The following is a 19,856-nucleotide window of genomic DNA, read 5'->3' on the forward strand; positions in this document are numbered from 1 at the left end:
AAAAGTAATCATCATTTCTTTCAAATAAAGTAAAGTGCCAAAATTATAATAAGTAGTAAAATATTATAAAAATTAGAAACTTCAATAATTTGCAGTGATTTAATAATAAAATAATAGTTAGAATACTGAATTAAAAAAAAAAAAAAAGCAACTAACTTGGAGCCAGAATGAACTGTGGAGGCCATGAAAAACTTGGGAGTTCTGAAGCTAGCCATTGGTGGAAGAGCAAAAGCAGGGAATTTTTTAGATTGAAAAGTGATGTGATCCAATCTCAAACCCATTTTTTTGGGCCTTCACTTTGAAGAAAAATACGTTTTTGTGAAAGAAAGAGACAATAAATAGTCCATCTTCAACACATGACCCCTAGCTTTCTTTTTCCCATTCATACGTTTTTCGTTTTCTTTTACGGTTGGAAATAGGAATAATGATGCACATTTTCGTCACGGAATTATTTTATAATATTACGTTTTGATTAATTAATTTTTTATACTCAACTGTTTAGTTTTATTAGTTTTGGATACATGCGTAAAGCACATATAATTTTTTTTAAATTTTAATTAAATAAATAATTTTTTGATATAATAATAATAATAATAATGCTAACAGTTTATTTTTTATTTTGCTATATGTAAGTAAATTTTGATAATTATTTATATAATTTTGATTTTGATAACTTTTGATATTTTTGGTAATCTTTGTTAAAAGTTTGATAATTTTTTATAAAATTTTGGTAATTTTTTATGCATATTTGATAATTTTCGATATTATTTTAGTCACTTATAATATAATTTTTTTCACTTGTTGATATAAATTTGGTAATTTTTATAAAATGTTGGTGACTTGGGTGTAATTTAGGTAACCTTTCATATAATTTTTGATAATTTATAATTTATTTTTAGTAATCATTGATAAATTTTGTGCCATCATATATCTAATAATTGATTCTCCAACAAAACGTGGCTTTTATTGTAGTATAAGATAATTTTCTTTTGGTATAATAAAATTATTGTTTCGTTTAAATTTAGAATTTTTTTACTAAAATTTTTATTAAATAGGTTCATGTAGATATGATAATTCATGTATTCGTATCGTGTAAAACACTAAAATTCATGTATTTGTATTATGTTTTACACTAAAATTATGTGTCACAATTTATGTGGACATAAAAATATGAAATATTTTTTTTAGTTTTTTTAAACCTATATATAATTATTACAAAAATTTTAAATCGTATCACTTTTGTATCCTTTTTCATATCATGTGTATGTTGTCTCACTATATCGTGTTTTAGATTTCTAGGTCAGCTCATGATAAGTTTATCCTAGCATCTCAAAATGAAAGTTTTAGTTTTGTTTATGCTAATAACCAAAATTCAAACGTTGACAACTTCAAACCTAAAAAAGTTATCAATGATTGATAATTAAATTATTATTGATTTTACACGAAAAAAATTATCATTGATTTACTATTATATAATCAGCTATTTACTACTAAGTTATCAATTATTTATAACTAAATTATTAATTATTTACTACTAAATTATCTTTAATTTATTACTAATTTATGTATGATTTATTACTAAATTATTGATGATTTATTATTAATTTATTGATGATTTATTTTAAAGTTATAACTTATTTACTACAATTTATTGATGATTTACTTCAAAATTTTCAATGATTAACTAATTTACTACTAAATTATCACTGATTTACATCAAATAATTAGTGATTTACTACTAAGTTTATCAATTAATTATTATCAAATTGAAATTGATTTACTACTAGTTATCAATGTTTTACTACTAAATTATCAATATTTTACTAATATGTTATTGTGCATTTACTATTACGTTAACATTTAACATTTATTTACTACTTAGTTTTAGATTATTTACTATAAAATTATCACAAATTTGTATTAAATTATCTATAATTTATTATCAAGTTATCGCTAACTTATACAAAATTATCAATGATTTTCTATTAAGTTATTATTGATTAACTATTAAGTTATCGATGATTTGTTACTAAGTTATATTAACTTATTTTAAGTTTTCAATGATTAACTATTAAATTATTACTGATTTATTACTAAGTTTATCAATTAATTATTATTAAATTAAAATTGATTTACTATTAAATTATTATTGATTTATTACTAAGTTATCAATTATTAACTACTAAGTTATTATTTATTTTTTTATTAAACTATCATTGATTTACTAATATGTTGTTATATTTACAACTACAAAATATAGAATTTAAAAAGTCCACTAATAATATATGAGATAATTTTTTTTAATAAAATAATAATAATTATTTCATTTAAATTTAGAATTTTTTTATTAATTTTTTATTGAATAGGTTCATTATATATTTATCTTAACCCCTAGAATAAAAGTTCTAACTTCGTTTCTGCTAGTAATCAGGATTCAATTCCTAGTAACTTCAAATATAAAAGAAGTTATCAATGATTAAACTCATTAATTGATTACTAAGTTATCAATGATTTACTAATAAATTATCTATGATTTTTTACTAATTTATTAATGATTTACCATTAAATTATTAATGATTTACTATTAAATTGTTAATGATTTATTATAAAGTTATCATTGATTAACTAATTTATTAGTAAATTATCACCGATTTACAACTAAGTTATTAATAATTTACTATTATGATATTTGTGATTTAACATTAAGTTATCAATTTATTGCTATCAATAATTTACTATTAAATTATCAATGATTTACTATTGTATTATTATGTATTTATGGCTATGCTATTATTGATTTATTATTTAATTTTTGATTATTTACTATAAAATTATTATTGATTTACTACTAAATAATGCATAACTTTTTATTAAGTTATTATTGATTAACTATTTTCTTTTGATTTACTTTTAAAATTTCATTAATTAACTACTAAGTTATCATTAATTTACCACTAAGTTATATCAATTAAACTGATTTACTATCAAAGTATCACTAATTTACTATTAAGTTATCATTAATTTACCACTAAGTTATATCAATTAAACTGATTTACTATCAAAGTATCACTAATTTACTATTAAGTTATCATGAATTTATTACTAAATTATCAATAATTAACAACTTAGTTATCACTTTTTTTAATAAGTTATATTTAATTTTACTACTATATGGTTACACATTTACAACTATATTATAATTGATTTACAACTAAATTATTATGCAATTATTTTATGTTATTATTGATTTACTACTAAATTATCAATTGTTGACTACTAAATTATCATTCATTTACTATTAAGCTATCTATGATTTAATATTAAGTTATTACCAATTAAGTATTAAGTTATCATTGATTACTACTAACTATCATTAATTTACTATTAAGTTATCATTAATTTACTACTAAATTATATTAATTATTTTAAATTTTCAATAATTAATTAATAAGTTATCCATTATCTACTATTATATTATTGTTGATTTGTATTTATCCAGAAAGAAAGTAACCACATTTTATTATTAAGTTATCACTAATTTACTATTAAATTATATTAATTACTTTTAAATTTTCAGTGATTAATTAATAAGTTATCTATTATCTACTATTATATTATTGTTGATTTGTATATATCCATAAAGAAAGCCACACAATTTACTGATTAAGTTATCACTTATTTATTACTAAATTATACTAATTACTTTTAAATTTTCGATGATTAATTAATAAGTTATCGATTATCTAATATTATATTATTGTTAATTTGTATATACCTAAAAAGAAAGTAACCACAATTTACTATTAAGTCATCACTTATTTACTACTAAATTATATTAATTACTTGTAAATTTTTAATGATTAATTAATAAGTTATCCGTTATCTATTATTATTTTATTGTTGATTTGTATATATACCTAGAAAGAAAGTAATCACAATTTACTATTAAGTTTTCACTTATTTACTACCAAATTATACCAATTACTTTTAAATTTTCAATGAATAATTAATAAGTTATCAATTATCTACTATTATATTATTATTGATTTATATATATCCAGAAAGATAGTAATCATAATTTACTATTAAGTTATCACTTATTTACTAAATTATACTAATTACTTTTAAAGTTTCAATGATTAATTTATAAGTTATTGATTATCTACTATTATATTATTGTTGATTTACATATATTCAAAAAGAAAGTAACCATAATGTATGTTAGGTAATATAATTCATAAAGTAGAGAAACAAGGTAAAAAAATGTTTAAGTGTGGACAACTTGAAAAGCGATGAGTAAATGCTCTTAATTTACTATCTGTAGTTTAACATGCAATTATAAGTGAAAATCATAACTTATTATGATAATGCAAGTATCAAAACTAAATTAAATAAATATACACAATATATATTAAGTCAATATTTCTAAGATTTTCTTCAATTTTTTTTGTTCATAGAAAAATTATACATATTAAGACAAGCTTTATTGATTATTTGATTAAATTATTAGTGTATGTATTCTCATACCTATTAGCAAAGTAAAATTGCATATAAAAGATTAAAAGTTTTGAAGTATTCTATTAACAATGAAATTAATAAACTGTCCATTATGTTTATATTTTCAAGTATATAATTTTGGATAAAAATTTTGATATATATATGATAAAAGTAATGTGAGAAAAATTGACTAAATAAAATTTTAAAACAATATACAAACAATATTTTTAAAAAATATTAAGTTCACAATAATTTCCTTCGCGTTCTCCTTAAAAAAATTTCTTTTACTAACCAAAAAGATGGTATACCTTCAATTATCACTTCATTCTTATTACCATCATTCAAAATGACTTTCTTAATATTTGGATACCAATCAAGTTCTTCAATTGAAAAGAGTAAAGAATAGTGTAAGGGGTTATAGCAATTCAAATGATGTTTAACTATATGTTATTTTTCCGAATAAATATGAACTATGATTTTTTTCTTAAATGAAATGTTTGAGTTGTTTTCCTTAACTCATATAATAGCAACTTGATCAATAAATGAATTATTATAAACTCATTGATCTAAATTAACATTTTTATAATATGAATTTCAATATCCTCAAAAGATATATTTTTTAATCTCTACAAGACTTAGGCATAAGGATTTTTGTCTAGAATTATCATTGGTATCTTCATAACTTTTGCATTTAAATTTTTATTATGTTGTGTTTTCATTTTATTTTAAAGTTTATTACTGATATCATAAAAATATAACTAAAAACAATATGATTAATCAACTCAAATATGAAACAATTCAAAACTTAAATTGAGTATACATAAATTGTGTACTCATTTTAAATTTTAATTTAATTAAGAAATAACATAATACACAAAATTAAAAAAAAAATCAACTTGATTCGATTCTAATTGATTTCAAAAGTTAACAATTTAGTAGTTATTTAATGCAAGAAATGATTGAGTATAACCAAAACTTGAATTGAAATAATAATCCAATCAAAATCTAATATTTCTTATTTATTTCCATAACATTTTAAAAGTTTCTTATTTAAATTTTTTTCATTAATCTTCAATGTCTCATTTTTATTATCTTTATACTAAAATTAGTTAATTAATTTTTTAATAATTTTTCTAAGGTGAAATTTCAATTATAAGTAATTAAGTATACTTTTTTTTTATTTGGATTTAAGATGATTTAAATCCAACCTTTTAAACAAAGAAAAACATACATCAATTATTGAGTCAAATTTATTCAGGTGCATAAATAAATAAATAAATAATTATATTACAAATAAAAATAAATGATCGGTCTTGATCTTAAATTTAAAATCCTACTCAAAATTAAGAAAATTCAAAATTATTGAAATACTAAATACATAATTAAATAAAGATTTATCAAATGAATTTTGGTAATGAATGCCTTTAAATCACTTTTAAGTTTAGTTAAATTATAATTTATAATAATATTTTAGCTAAAATATTAAAAAATTCTTGAACTATTTCACTTTTTAAAGTAAGCTCTCATGCTTTTATTGTATCTAAATAAACTCTTATTCTTTGATTTGTATTAAAATAAAACTTTATTTCAAACCAAAAATTGATTTATGAGAATGATTGATTTAAGTACAAATAAAAGTTTAGGGTTTTATTTGGATACAAATTAAAGCTTAAGGATTTATTTAAATGCAAACTAAAGGTTAAAGGTTTATTTTTGTACAATGAAATTATAAGGGTTTATTTAAACAAAGTGATAAAGTTCAAGGGCTATTTTGCTATTTTAGCTTAATGTTTTTATATTAAATGTAATAGTGATAATTAATTTGATGAATTTCAAAACTTTTGAACAAATATTAACTAATATCATAACCTTAAAATCTTTGATACAGCAGTGAACATTTTTCAACTAATATACTGAAAAAAATGAAGTAGTATATAATTTTTCTCTTAATAAAAAGAGTTTCATATTAATTATAAAAAAAATTTGAAATCCATACTTTTGTATATTCTTCATTGAAACATCATATAGTACTAACTTTGTCATATGAAGAACATAAAGTTATACATAACTAGTAAATCTTTCGTCTCATTTTTTGTTTGGCATAATCTTTCATTAGTACTTCCATTGATTGAATGTAATTCTATGTTTTATCAATTAATAGCTTAAAATTTCTTTTATTTAAAAATTTTTATTATATAAAAATATTAAAATATATCATTTTAGAAATTAAAATTAAATTAAATTAATTCCTAACCTTGGTACTTGTTATGTTTTAATCTTACAGAATTACAATTCTCAAAATAACAAACTTGTTATGTAGCACCTACACAATTTATAATGATTTCATTTTTAATATTAACAACAAAAATTTTCATAATGAATGTAATATTGGTGGTGGCAAAACAAATGTAACATTGGTACAAACACATTCAAAATATTGTTCACTAAAAATAATTAATCTTACTTCACTTGATAATTCTTTACAAAAAATAATTCATGTTAGGGCTTTCAACCACTTGGATAACAAACAAAAGCGAGCAATTTAATAAAATTTTAAAAAAATTAAATCATCTCGAGATAGAAATTAGTTAATGTGAACAATTCTTACAGCAATTTGATCCTAAGTTACTGGTAACTCTATCACTTCCTGAATTATATAATGTTATGGGTAGGAAGTCCAATTGAAATGTTTAAAATATTTAATTAATCACATAATGCTAATTATTAGTGGAAGGTGTGTACAATTGATTTGAATTTAATTTGATATTAGTTTTTTTTGTTCAAGGGAATAATAATTATAAAATTTTAGAGAAATAATACAAAAGATAAATTAATTATAGAAGTCAAGTTAAACTATAAGAATGATATATAATAAAAAATTATTTCAAGTGACTAAAAGGATTTAATTATGTTATCAATGATTAAATGATTTGAACCAAAAAATAATTAAATGATTAATTCATAAAACGTACAAATAATAAAATCATTCACATATATAGTTAGCAAACCAATTAAAACAAAAAATTAAAAGTAAAAAATTAAAAAATAAAACAAATATTCTTCAATGATTTAATTATGATTATTTTTAATGAATTTATTTATCAATATAAATTACATGTGCAATTGTTTTTACAATAATAATAAAAAAAAAACTCCACACAATTGTCTTATTACCATGCGCACTAATAAGCTTTGATCCGTTTTATTTGTATTTTTATTTGATGTGAAAATCATATTTTATGTCTCAATATGAGTCTAAATAAAAATATTCATTTAAATTAAAATTTATAAAATATTTACTAATAGCATTTTAATAAATTATTTTTAATATTTTTTGAATTAAAATTTTATTAAAAGTATTTTAGCCAATCACTTTTAGTTGATGGCAAAAAAATCACTTTTACCATTTTTGAATCTAATTATAAAAAAGTCTAATAATAAACAAGAAATTTTGTTTAAATTAAATTTTATAAAAAATTTACTAAAGGTATTTTTTTCAATCACTTTTAACACTTTTAGAATTAAAATTTTAAGTAAATTAATTTCACATGGACTCTAATTTAATTTTTATTGATTTAAATTAAACTTAAATAAATTAATAAAAGTTATATATTTAAAGATAATTTTATTAATTTAGTCATTTTTAACACTTTTAAAATTCACACTTTTAAATATTAAGAAATAATTATATTTACTTGTATTAAAAGGAATAATAAATTTACTGTCAATATTATCAATTGACTTCGATCCCAATAGTCTATGTTAGTTAGAAGCATATTACTATATAACTTAAAAAATTTGTATGACAATGTATTATACATGTATATCTTGTAAAATTTAGTGATATAGTTTAATAAAAAATTCGACTAACTTTTTTATTTTTGAAGTTTATAAGAAATAAATTTAATTATATATAAAAAAAATTTCTAAAGCAGGAACAAATAATGAAAAGAGTATTTGTTTAAAGGTAAAATTTTCGTCAAATTTCTATTTTAATTGTAGGATACACTTTTTATTTTTTTTAAAATTCGAACAAATTTTATTATGAAATAAAAACTAATAACAAAATTATTAAAATAATAATAATAAATAAATAAAACACTCGAGCATATTCAATTATTTCTAAAACATAATAACGAATTATAATGGAATTAAAAAAAAAATAATGCCAAGTTTGATTACGTATTGATATTTATACTATTTTAGTGTTTTGTTTACCTATGAAAATCAAATTAAAAGCATGATTAAAATTTAACGTTTTGTTTCAAGTCAAATTTCCACCTAATTAAACTTTGTATTTGTCTTATCTACACATTAATTATTTATAGCAATGAAAAAAGAAATAAAAAAACAAAAACATGAAAGAAATGCTTTGAATGGAGGCTAATTAATTAAGCATGCCAAAAATGAGAAATCAACTATGATTAACCAATATTTTTATTTTATATGAAAAAATTAATAGTAATACTTTAGAAACAAAAATTTTATTGAAGGTAATTTTAATCAATCACGATAAATATTTTTTAAATTCATATTTTTATATATAAATGATATTTTTATTTGATATTTTTTTCTTTACTTATTGAGTAATCAATAGAGATGACAAATATATTTTTATTTTTTAAGAAATAATTTTTTTATTCATGTTTGCTTCAACTCTCGGTTATGTTATAAATTTAATTATTTCTTTGATTAATTATTTATTAAATTATTTATTTTTAATTTTTAATAATGTAATTTAAAAAAAATGTTTTGATAATCAACATTACATAAATAGTGTTGAAGTAATTTAGGAAATAATGGAAGGGGAGGCAAAATGGTATCTAAAGTAAGTATTTTAGTTGTTTTATTAACATGAGGAGTGAGGAAGGAAATAGAACAGAGAATTGAGGCATGAAAGAAACATGATTGCAGCTATGAAGGAGGGATGAACGACATTTTTCTTTCTTAAGGATATCTCACTTGGCAAAAAATAAGGACATTTTTTATTAAAAGAAAAATATTTAGTACTCTTAAAAATGTTAACGAGAAATGTATAAGTTGATGAAACATTTTTTATTTTCATCGTTTTTTTTTTTTTTAATATTATACACATCTTTATATCTATATTTTTTGATTAAAATTTATATTCATTTTCATTCTCGTGAAGATTTAATGAGTATAAAAAATATATGCACTTGTGAATCTTAAAAAATAAAATATTCAATAATTGTTAAAAATAAATAAAACTTATGAAGAGAGCACACAAAGTAAAACAAGTTTAAATGATAATAATTTATTTATGTTCATATAAATACTAGAATAGCCATTACTAAAGGGCAACATTTATAAAAGAAAAAGAACTTAAGAGCCAAAATAATATCTGGTGACCATCTCCAATTAAACTTATTTAAGGGTTACGTTATTTATCTAAGTTTGAAGGTTTGTCCAAGTTTTAAGAAAATTTGAATAAAAAATTAAAATCTATTAAATGGTTTAGACGTAATTCTTAAATTCGTTTAAATTTTAGATTGGATCTTAGGTAAAAAACTTAAAATTCAAGCTCATTCCATTCTAGTCTGAATTTACATAATATAAATTATTTATTTATATGTATATATGTGAATTATATATAAATTAATTCATATATATATAAATTAAAAATAAAATTATATATATTTTATTAAATTTAATTTTTTATATTATTTTTATTTTTAATTTATGTATATTTTTATTTTTAATTTTATATAATATAATTTCATTAAATTTAATTTAATCAGATTTTTTAAGTTTTTTAATATAAATTAAATTTAATTAATAGATTTAAAATTTATTTTTTTAATTTAGATCAGATTAAAAAAAATTTTAAAACTCGAAATTTCATATTAACCCAAACTTAGACAACACATATAAATTAATAATACCATGCATGAATCCGCTCCAAATCTAACCCATGAACATCTCTATTTCCAATCATGTGTAGAACTACATAGCATCCATCTGGTTCGCTAAAATCTAGCAAAAGATCATTGGCACAAAGAAGAGAAATAAAAGACAAAGAAAAAGATTGAACTCTGAGATAGGTTCAGAAGCTCCAACCTTGGAAAAGAATAAGCCCATATTGTTTTGAATTACTAAATAATTTAGATATACATCTATATATATAAATTTTTTATAACTATTTGAATAAGCAATTTTATTAAAAATTCTCATAAAACTTTCGCGGATCAATAAAATATTGATCAAATTTTATGTATAAACATCTTAATTAATTTTTTCATATTTTTAATTAACTCTTTACTTATATTGAACTTCTTATTAAATTTTATGAATTACATATATTTAATTGATCAATTTTAATGAAAATCTTCTTGAATCTAGAAAATTTTATCTAAGGTTTTTTTTTAATTAATCTTGATTTTATAAATATTATATAGTAATTCAAAGAATTTTCAAATTAATAACAAAACAAATAAAGAAAAAGTTAATACTCGTACATGTTAGAGTAAGTGTTGGATTCTTAATTTTAAGATTTAAATTATGATAATCTCAAATTAAAAAACAAATAAAGAAAAAAATTACTATAATATCTCACCAAGCCCCAAATCCAGTGACATTCAAACCATCATTTCCTAATGTTTTCTCATTTATTTTACATCAATAATTTTGTAACTCAACATACCACCATGCACTCAATGAAGACAAACGCCAAAATGAAGTAATCAAAGGTTACAATAAGGGAAAAAAAATCATACAAATCGGTTAAATGGCTTTCTTCCAACAGTAGCAGGCATAGAAACTGTCGAATCCACACTCAAATTGCCTATAGATTGAAGTGATTGGTGCTTATCTAAACCCTTTTGAGAGCTTGAATCCTTCCCTGAAAACAAAGACCCTTTTCTCCACTTGAATGATCCAATCCCTTGTGTCAAAGGGAATGAAAGCCTCCTCTTCGACTCGCTCCCTGGAGTCCCCATGAACCTCTCCTTGGGATTACTGCTAGCTCTCACTTTGGCTTTGGCTGAAACTGTTGGAGTCATGTAGTTGGGGACTGAAAATGGTGGGCAGCTAGTAAGGCTATCATCATCCTTCAGGGGCAAGTCAAAGGGAGAATCAGCTCCACTAGCTCTTGGTCTTGAATATTTCGACAACCCTGAGATGCTTGCTTGAGGGGTTCTACTAGAAGGTGGAGTTCGCAAGGGTCTTGTTGCCGGGAGTACTGTTGACCTTGTAGATTTCGGTGTAGGAGTGTCCAAATTGTCAAAGGTGAGCTGATGTTGCTTGCTGGTTGACTGCAGCATTGGACTTGGCTTCAGTTCGGAATTTGGCCTTGATGGTGTAAGTTGGAAACTCTTCATGCCTTGGCTTTCAGGAGCATTGTCAGGAGGTAGTTGACGTTCTAACCAGTTCCACCACCATGGAAATACGCCAGAGCGAATGTCTGATACACCTGTTTGAGCTGATTTCGTAGTAGCTTTCCATAGCTGTTTATGCAGAAATGTTTCAAATCAAATTTTGAAAGAAAAGTAAAAACTTGTCAATAGTAATTAGGCTTGTACAAGTTTTAAGGGGAGATGAAAGCAAAAACACCATCCAAACGGAGCCTTAGATTGAGATTCAACCCCAACTGAGCTATGTATTCATAATTTTGTCCATATGCAAATAGACAGGGAAACCTTCTAAGCTATAGTTTATTAGCTCGCAGAAACAGGCTTTTTTTTTTTTTTTTAATGCTTGTTCCATGTATCAAGCTTCAACGAATTTAGTGATCCCATGAATTGCAAGTAAAATACTAAAAACTTATGACATTCAGGAGCCAGGTCTCACTTCAAATCATCTCTGAAGATCACTTCATCGGTTGGATTTCTATAGGAAATGAAGTAAGAAACAAAAACTAGAAAGCTTAACCAACAGAGGGACTGAGAAATGAGAAACAAGGTACGGGATAACTATCCATAGAAGGACAAAGTATTGTTTCAGCTTGAGGCATACAGCAAAATGATAAAGCCCAAAATATGACTTTATAAACCATCCAACATGATACAGTTGAAACTGGGGTGGGCTAGTAAAAAATAAACTACCTGGTGGGAAAATGCATAGGCCATGGCCCTTTCTCTTTTAATTACTGCCTCCACCTTTCTCTGCATTCTTGCCTCTATTTCCTCTTTTGTTAGCACACTATCATCCCAGTCTTCATTGCCTGCATCAGACTGATCCAACATTCAACTAAGTTACTCATTTTAACAGCAATATAGAAAGAACCATATATGAAACAAACAGGAATATATGATCTCCAAGTTTCACTAAGTTCCCTAAGGTCCTATGAACCAGAGAATTCTTAGGTAAGGGAAAACCATTCAATGTGAAAGCTGGAAGTATTGTGTTATTTACATACTTAATCTGGCAGTCTTGATGGAAAAAATTAATGCTACATTCGAAGGAAGCAACGAGGCCTATGGAAAAATTGGACAATTCTTTCTTTTTACTGTCTATTACAAGGGGGCATCTCTGGATTTGAGAAGTTGTAGCTACTTAAAAGAAAGAAGACTACATGCAATCAGAAACAAAACCACTGAAACTTACTGCCTGGCTGATGGCCCATTTGCCCAAGGTACTCTCAACTTCCTTATCATTCTTAAACTGAGCCTGCTGTCGTGCTTGGTTTTCTAACATCTGGATCCTTCGTGACTGAATCTGAGATTGAACTCGTACCAAAAGCTGCATATATTTCATGGCATTCAGAGTTTGGCGTTTCACGTTCTGACCTCTCACAACTCCTTGAAGCCTCACAAGGCCTTTCAAAGCTCTAAAACTTCTCCTTGCCTGTATTAGAAGTTTCAAGATGATCAAGTTGGGAATCAAATATTGATGCAAAACATATCAATGCAATTAGATCTACTGTGTATCACACATGATAGCACCAACTAACACATGACTAGAGCGCTGCAATTAACTGTTTGCCCAAGAAACCCTCAGTTATTACTTAAGCCCATTTAAAGCTGTTCATATCATATAGCTCTTTACATTCCAGGGCAAATTATGCTCATTTACCATATATTAATATCAGCGGGTGGAAAAGTGGAGGGGAAAGTGACCAAATCTAGACCAGACTTGCACAAACAATAACTTAAAACGTGAAATCGTGAACAACATAATTCTTCTATACTGTTATTCAGTTCAACAGCCAACTATCTCTCGTTATTTTTTTCAAACCAGTTTGCCTTAAGAAATTGCACTTGAAGTCTTTTGTTGATAAGAATAAAGGACTTACCATATAACCTCTGTAGGCTGCTTGAATTTTTGTAGCTGAAGCATGATGGTTCCTTAAAGTTGGTTCTGGTCGAGGACGAACAATTCTAGGAGGAGCAGCTCTTGGAGAAGCAGCTCGTGGAGGTGGAGCTGGAGCTGGAGAAGCAACTCTAGGGGAAGCAGCTCGTGGAGGGGAAGCAGTTCTTGGAGAAGCAACCCTGGGAGAGGCAATCCTCTGAGAAGGGACACATGGAGAAGCAACTCTATGAGGCACAAAAGGTGGTGTTCTTGGCTGGTCTGGAGGTGTGGGAGGCCTGAATATTAGTTTATGCTCTCTTTCAGCCTCCCCCAGAATTTTCTCAATACTGCTGGGCTGTCTGAAGAGGGGAATGAAGGAATTGGTTTCTCCATGCCTTAATTTCCCTAGGCCTTTCTTCTTCTTTTCTTTACCACTTTTGTTATCAGATTCCTGTAATGATTTAACCATAGAAAACAGAAGGTATGAGGACTTTGCTTGCTCCGTCTAGGAAACAAGCATATAGAGCTCAATAGCTGACCATATAACAAAACTGCCTTCATTCAGAAATTTCACTCTCCCATTAGATGCATCGATAGTTTTTCAGAAGGAAACTAAGTGTATCCATTTTTATTTTGATCATTTTTCCATATGCCAGGTTCTTATGCTCTCCTAATCAGTAATCACATTCTGGTTTAAAAACATAAAAATTTTTCATTCCAGCACAATCTACTGGCATGTGTGAACCTTACACACAAAATTTAAGTTTTTTCTAATAAAAATAAAAGAAAATAATGAAATTAAACAATAAATATCATCAACAATTGTAGTACATTCCTTCTTAGAGTGAACCAAAACCAAAAACGAAGTGGTTAAATCCCTATGCACCAGAGTTAAAATATTCCTTTATTTTTCAAAAATTCCATCACAGGACAGTTATGTGTACATATGTGTGTGTGTATATGGCGTTGTCCTTACATTATTTAGCTTTTCCTTGGAGTGTGGTATGAAAACTCTTTTAATTGCAGAAAACCAACTTCCTGCCTTTCCCATTCTGCCAGCATTATTGTGCCTGCCTAAGCATGGGAAGAAACAGAATAGCTAGAAGTCAGCAGGCTCAATCGTTTATGGCTGAAATGTCGATCCTTTTATCTGTAGACGTAAAAGGATGCATAAGATTTAATGCAATTGTTGTGTTATACAGAATAGTATCTATCGTGAATGATAAGGAGGAAAAACAATACATAATCAAAACACTTATTTGGCAAACAATGTTTCATGCAGACTCTAGGATTCATGTTCCCAACCATCAAATCTGATTAAACTGCCTGACAAGCACTATGATTTGGAAACTTTTCAGGCTTTCATAATCCAAAAGTTTCTTAATTAAGAACATATATTAAGACTTGGACTTTTGTAAACATAATAATAACAAATCAGCTTGATGATTCATAAGGACAAGGTCAACACGAAAATTACAAGTACTCAATCAAAAGAGAATTAAAATTACAGGATATTATGAATCAGTAGTCTTATACCAAGGAGGCCACAGGCCTGAAGTTCTATCTAAGGTCATCCACCAGGAATGAATAAATCGGTTCGGATTTCGATGTTTGTTAAACAGAAAACAGCAGGTAGTTCCTCACTTGACATCATTAAATAAATGGGGTTTAACCCACAAAATTGTTTCTTAAATAAAGTTTCCAAGCTAAGGTCAAAACTAATATATCATTCCAATATACAAACCCTCGTAGAAATATACAAAGAGACACAAAAGTCCAAAAAAGTTGTTTTTCTTAAACTCCCAATATGGAAGATAAATTTTTCATTTTTTATATAAATTAAAAAAATAATAATATATGAATCTTTCACAATCAGCATCAACTTCCTCTCTACAGAACTTTTACTTCTGGGAAGCTAGAGGATTTCTATTTTCTGAAATTCCAGGTTTTGAGGACATAAATTACTTACCACAAAAGAAAAAAAATCAGAGCAGCTTAAAGGTTAAAGGACAACAATTTTCCAAGAAAACAAAATATGACACTTTGAAGAGATCAAAAGAGAGGAAATTTTTAATACTAAAAACTACATACCTTAAAAAAAAAGATCACTTTTTGAGAATTATAGTTATCTACTCCATCCCTAAGAGCATAATGAACAAACATCTAAAAATCATGAACAACATAATTTACAAAACTTTATACAAACAAAAATGCTATAAGAAAAACCCAAAAAAGGAATACAAAAAGAGAAAGAAAGATCATGCATGTATGCACCTTAAATGGAGAGCTTCCAAATTCCAAATTCTGCAAAGAACCCTTCAAAAAGCTGAGTTACAAGTAGCTAGAAAAAGAAGAGTAGCAGCAACCAGCCAGAGAAGACTCTTTTTTTTCTCTCTTCCTTTCTCTAGCCCTCCTCCTTCTCATCCTTCTTTTCTATATAAAATGCTTGCTGTTTATAATTTTTCTTATTCCTAGCTTTTTATTGCATTACATGGGGGGTTTAGATTTTGTTTTTTGTACTTTTGTTTTAACAATAGTAATGTTTCTAACATAAATTCTTCTCTTTGGGGGTTGTCCCTCTCTTTCTTTTTATATGTATAACTTTGATGTTATGTAGCTTTGGGTTATGAAATTGTACTACTTTTCTTTTTGCCTTTTGGCCACCTTTCACCCTTTTTTGTATTTATAATTGGATTTATTAAAGGGTTGCATTATCATGATGAATATGTTAATTAAAATGAGTAAGAAAGAGAGAGTAGAGGAGGGGTTGGCCACTTTCTCACTCAATGTGCCCAACTTCAACTACCTTTACTTGAATGGGAAGACTTTTGGGACAGCAACCATGCCTTGCCCACTGATTAAAACGTTTAGGTTTGGTACTCTTTCCCTTTCCTTAATTATACATATAGAGATGGATATAGATCTGATACTATCATTTCATTTCTTCTATTGTTCCATTCTATTTTATTTGTTTTTGTTTGATTTTTATAGAATTTTAAAAGAAAATTTTGCCATAATTATATATTAAAATTTTAATTTATTTTATAAAATTAATGTTTTTAATAAAAAAAATTTAAAAAATAATTTTAATGTATAACAAATAAAAGAACCATATGATAAAAAAAAAAAGACATAATTTTAAAACACAAAAAAGGTAAGGTGAAAATTTGACAAAAAATATCCTTAATCATTAATTTTTATGCTAGAAGGATTATGATGATCCAATTCCAAAATACTATTTTAAATAGTACTATAATTTTCCATTTTTTTAAAATAAAAAGCTTGTAACTAGTTAGAAAAAAAAATTAAGGTCTAATTTGAAAGAGTTTGGTTAAAGAAATATATAATTTAAAAATTCATGGTATAAATTATATAATTTGTTTTTTTAGGGTATCAAATTATATATTTTTCAAAGTTTAAGTCAAAAAATGTAATTAATGCAATAATATCTAAACAAATATAAAAACAGAAAAAATAAAAGATTTATATACGAAAGAAAATGAAATTACAATTTAAAAATTACAAAAAAACGATTCTTAATTAATTGTATCATATAGTTATTTTAAAATATAACATCTAATAAATTTAAATTTAAATATTTATAATTATTTTTATCTTCAAATTACAAAAACTTTTTTATAGAAAATATAAAATACAAAGTCGTTAGCAAATGTTTTAATCATGATTATATATATATATATATATATATATATATAAATATTTGTTGAAAGTAGATTTGGGTTCGGTTGAAAAATCTGCGTTGGAACACCCAAATTTTTATTTTAAAAAATTCCACCATTTGTGTTTGTCGCCATTGGTGGTCGTGACCTCAAATAAATGATCCATTTCAGACACAGCGAACAATAAATGAAGGTTGAACATTAAGCATCTTCCACCTCAGCCCCTGAATTTTGTTTTTTTGGTCATGCCCACAATCTAAAGTTTTGCACATTCAATATTTTTTGCATTAACGACCAAAAGTTTATGTCCAATATATTTATTAAGAAATTAATATGCACACGTAACACTTATACATAAAATAATAAATTTAAATCAAAAATAAAAATATATAAATATATTTATTTTAATCTAATTCAAAATAATTTAATTCAAATTTAATCCACTAATATAATATATATATATATAACGGTGAGTTTTTAGAATGAGAAAAGTCATAAAAAAATTTTTATTCAAAATTTAATCAACAATCTAATTATATTTTTTAAATAATCTACTCATTTAGCTATTCTCTTAGTATATAACTATGTAGGATTATCAAACCAAAACTAAAATATCATATTTATTTTTAAAAGTGAAACCATTATATCTTCACTAAACTCCAAATGTGAAATACAAGATAAACTCAAACTCTTATAACTTGTGAGATTATAAGATTCAAGGCAAACCCCAACAAATCTTTCATTAACTTAAATCTCCAAACATTTTAACAGTATCTATAAAACTAACATTCTTGCCTTTCTTCTTTTCTTTTTTTTCCTTCATCTAAGGAATCTTAACAACTGAGCCTTCATCAAACATGTAAAAGTGATTTTTGACCCTATTCTCTTATAGAATCACACTATCATTCTTATATACTTTCAACTAATCATTAGTATCATAATATGTATATCATGAGAAGTTAATTCAACCAAAGCAATCAAATTGTAGTTATAACTCGATATATATTTTACATGATAAAGCATCATAACAGCATCATTGTGAGATATAAAACGAACACTCATAATGCCTTGAATCTACACCTTTTTATTGTTGACAACCATAATATCTTCATACTTCACATTCTCTTCCAACTCTACAAAACAATTCTTATCATTACAAACATGGATTATAGTCATCAAACACAACAATAACATTATCACTCTTACTTCTATTTGATTTTTTTTCTTGTCATTCGTCATTTTAAAAGCAGTCATATTACTTTTTAGCTTCTTGCAGTGTACTTGAATATGTCTTTTTTCACTATAATAATATTTTATATCACTGTAATTTTTATCTCTTGACTTAGATCTCCCTCTTGATCCATCAATCTTTTTCTGAGTCCTTCCTCGATCAAAACCCTTTACAGTTAGTGTACTCCTTACAAGTGATGAGTTTTGTGTTCCCATAAACTTTTCATTCTCATGCAACAGAACAGTCATACCATCAAACTTCAAAATAAAACCTATCCATCAACAAAATTTGAATTAAAAATCTGTAGAACTTCAACAGAAACGACAACAAAATTAATGCTTCATCAACAAATTGTCAACAATTAAGAAACTAACCTATTAAACTCGTTTAAGTTATTATGAAAACTCGTACATTCTTCTATCTTCAGAGAACATAGATCTATCTTTAAATATAATCTGTTAATTAACAACTTCGATGCATAAAATACCTGCAAACTTATCTTACAAACTTTTCAGAGTAATTTTAGTTAAACACACTATGCTTTACTTTTAGAGCTAGTGCCAATCTAATAGTACTCACAACTTTCTTCTGAATTCTATTCCAATTACTGTTAGACATTCTCTTGGGCTTACTATTGTCTAATGTCTAATCCAACCTTTATTGTACTAATAGATCTTAAATTATAGTTTGTCATAACATAAAATTATTCTTTTCATCAAATAACGAAATCTCAAACTTGGATGCCAATCTAATAGTACTAACAGATTTTTTTTTAATTCTATTCCAATTACTATCAGACATTCCCTTTTACTTATTACTCTTTAATGTTTTGATCCAACACTAACTCTTATTATACAACAGATCTTGAATCGTACTTTGTCATAACATAAAATTACTATTTCTATCAAATAATGAAATCTCAAACTTGGGCATTGGCATTCTAGACATATATTCTTCAAACATCTTAAAATATTTGCTTCATGATCTCTTGAAATACTTGCTTCATGATCTTGGGCCTATCTCTTTTTCTAATAAACCTCGCTCTGATACCATTTGTTGAGAAATCAACATGCACATGCAGCAACCGTATACAAAATAGCAAGTTCAAATAAAAAATAAAAATATACAAAAATATTTGTTTTGGCCCAACTCAAAATGTTCTACTTTAAACCTAATTTACTATTACAAGTGTAAGACTTTTG

The 19,856-nt window shown here is 25.0% G+C and overlaps 1 protein-coding gene across 3 annotated transcripts; it reads right to left on the reverse strand.

Annotated features, from left to right (window-relative positions):
- Positions 1-11,042: 11,042 nt before the first annotated feature.
- Positions 11,043-16,400, reverse strand: LOC111279611 (protein IQ-DOMAIN 13-like). Of its 3 annotated transcripts, XM_089756287.1 has the most exons (7): positions 16,018-16,371; positions 15,835-15,883; positions 14,720-14,893; positions 13,748-14,194; positions 13,060-13,299; positions 12,558-12,686; positions 11,043-11,960 (listed from the first exon to the last, which is right to left on the reverse strand). In XM_089756287.1, the coding sequence occupies exons 3-7, from the start codon at positions 14,792-14,794 to the stop codon at positions 11,226-11,228; spliced, it is 1,626 nt and encodes a 541-aa protein (XP_089612413.1). In that variant the 5' UTR covers positions 14,795-14,893; positions 15,835-15,883; positions 16,018-16,371; the 3' UTR covers positions 11,043-11,225. The 3 variants fall into 3 exon arrangements, with proteins under 3 accessions (XP_089612413.1, XP_022722310.2, XP_089612414.1); XM_022866575.2 differs by lacking the exon at positions 15,835-15,883 and having other exon boundaries at positions 16,018-16,400; XM_089756288.1 differs by lacking the exon at positions 15,835-15,883 and having other exon boundaries at positions 14,720-14,817; positions 16,018-16,304.
- Positions 16,401-19,856: the final 3,456 nt, after the last annotated feature.

Source organism: Durio zibethinus, chromosome 27, assembly GCF_047325235.1.
Source record: "Durio zibethinus cultivar Kanyao isolate XHJ-2024 chromosome 27, ASM4732523v1, whole genome shotgun sequence".
NCBI classification, from domain to species: Eukaryota; Viridiplantae; Streptophyta; class Magnoliopsida; order Malvales; family Malvaceae; genus Durio; species Durio zibethinus.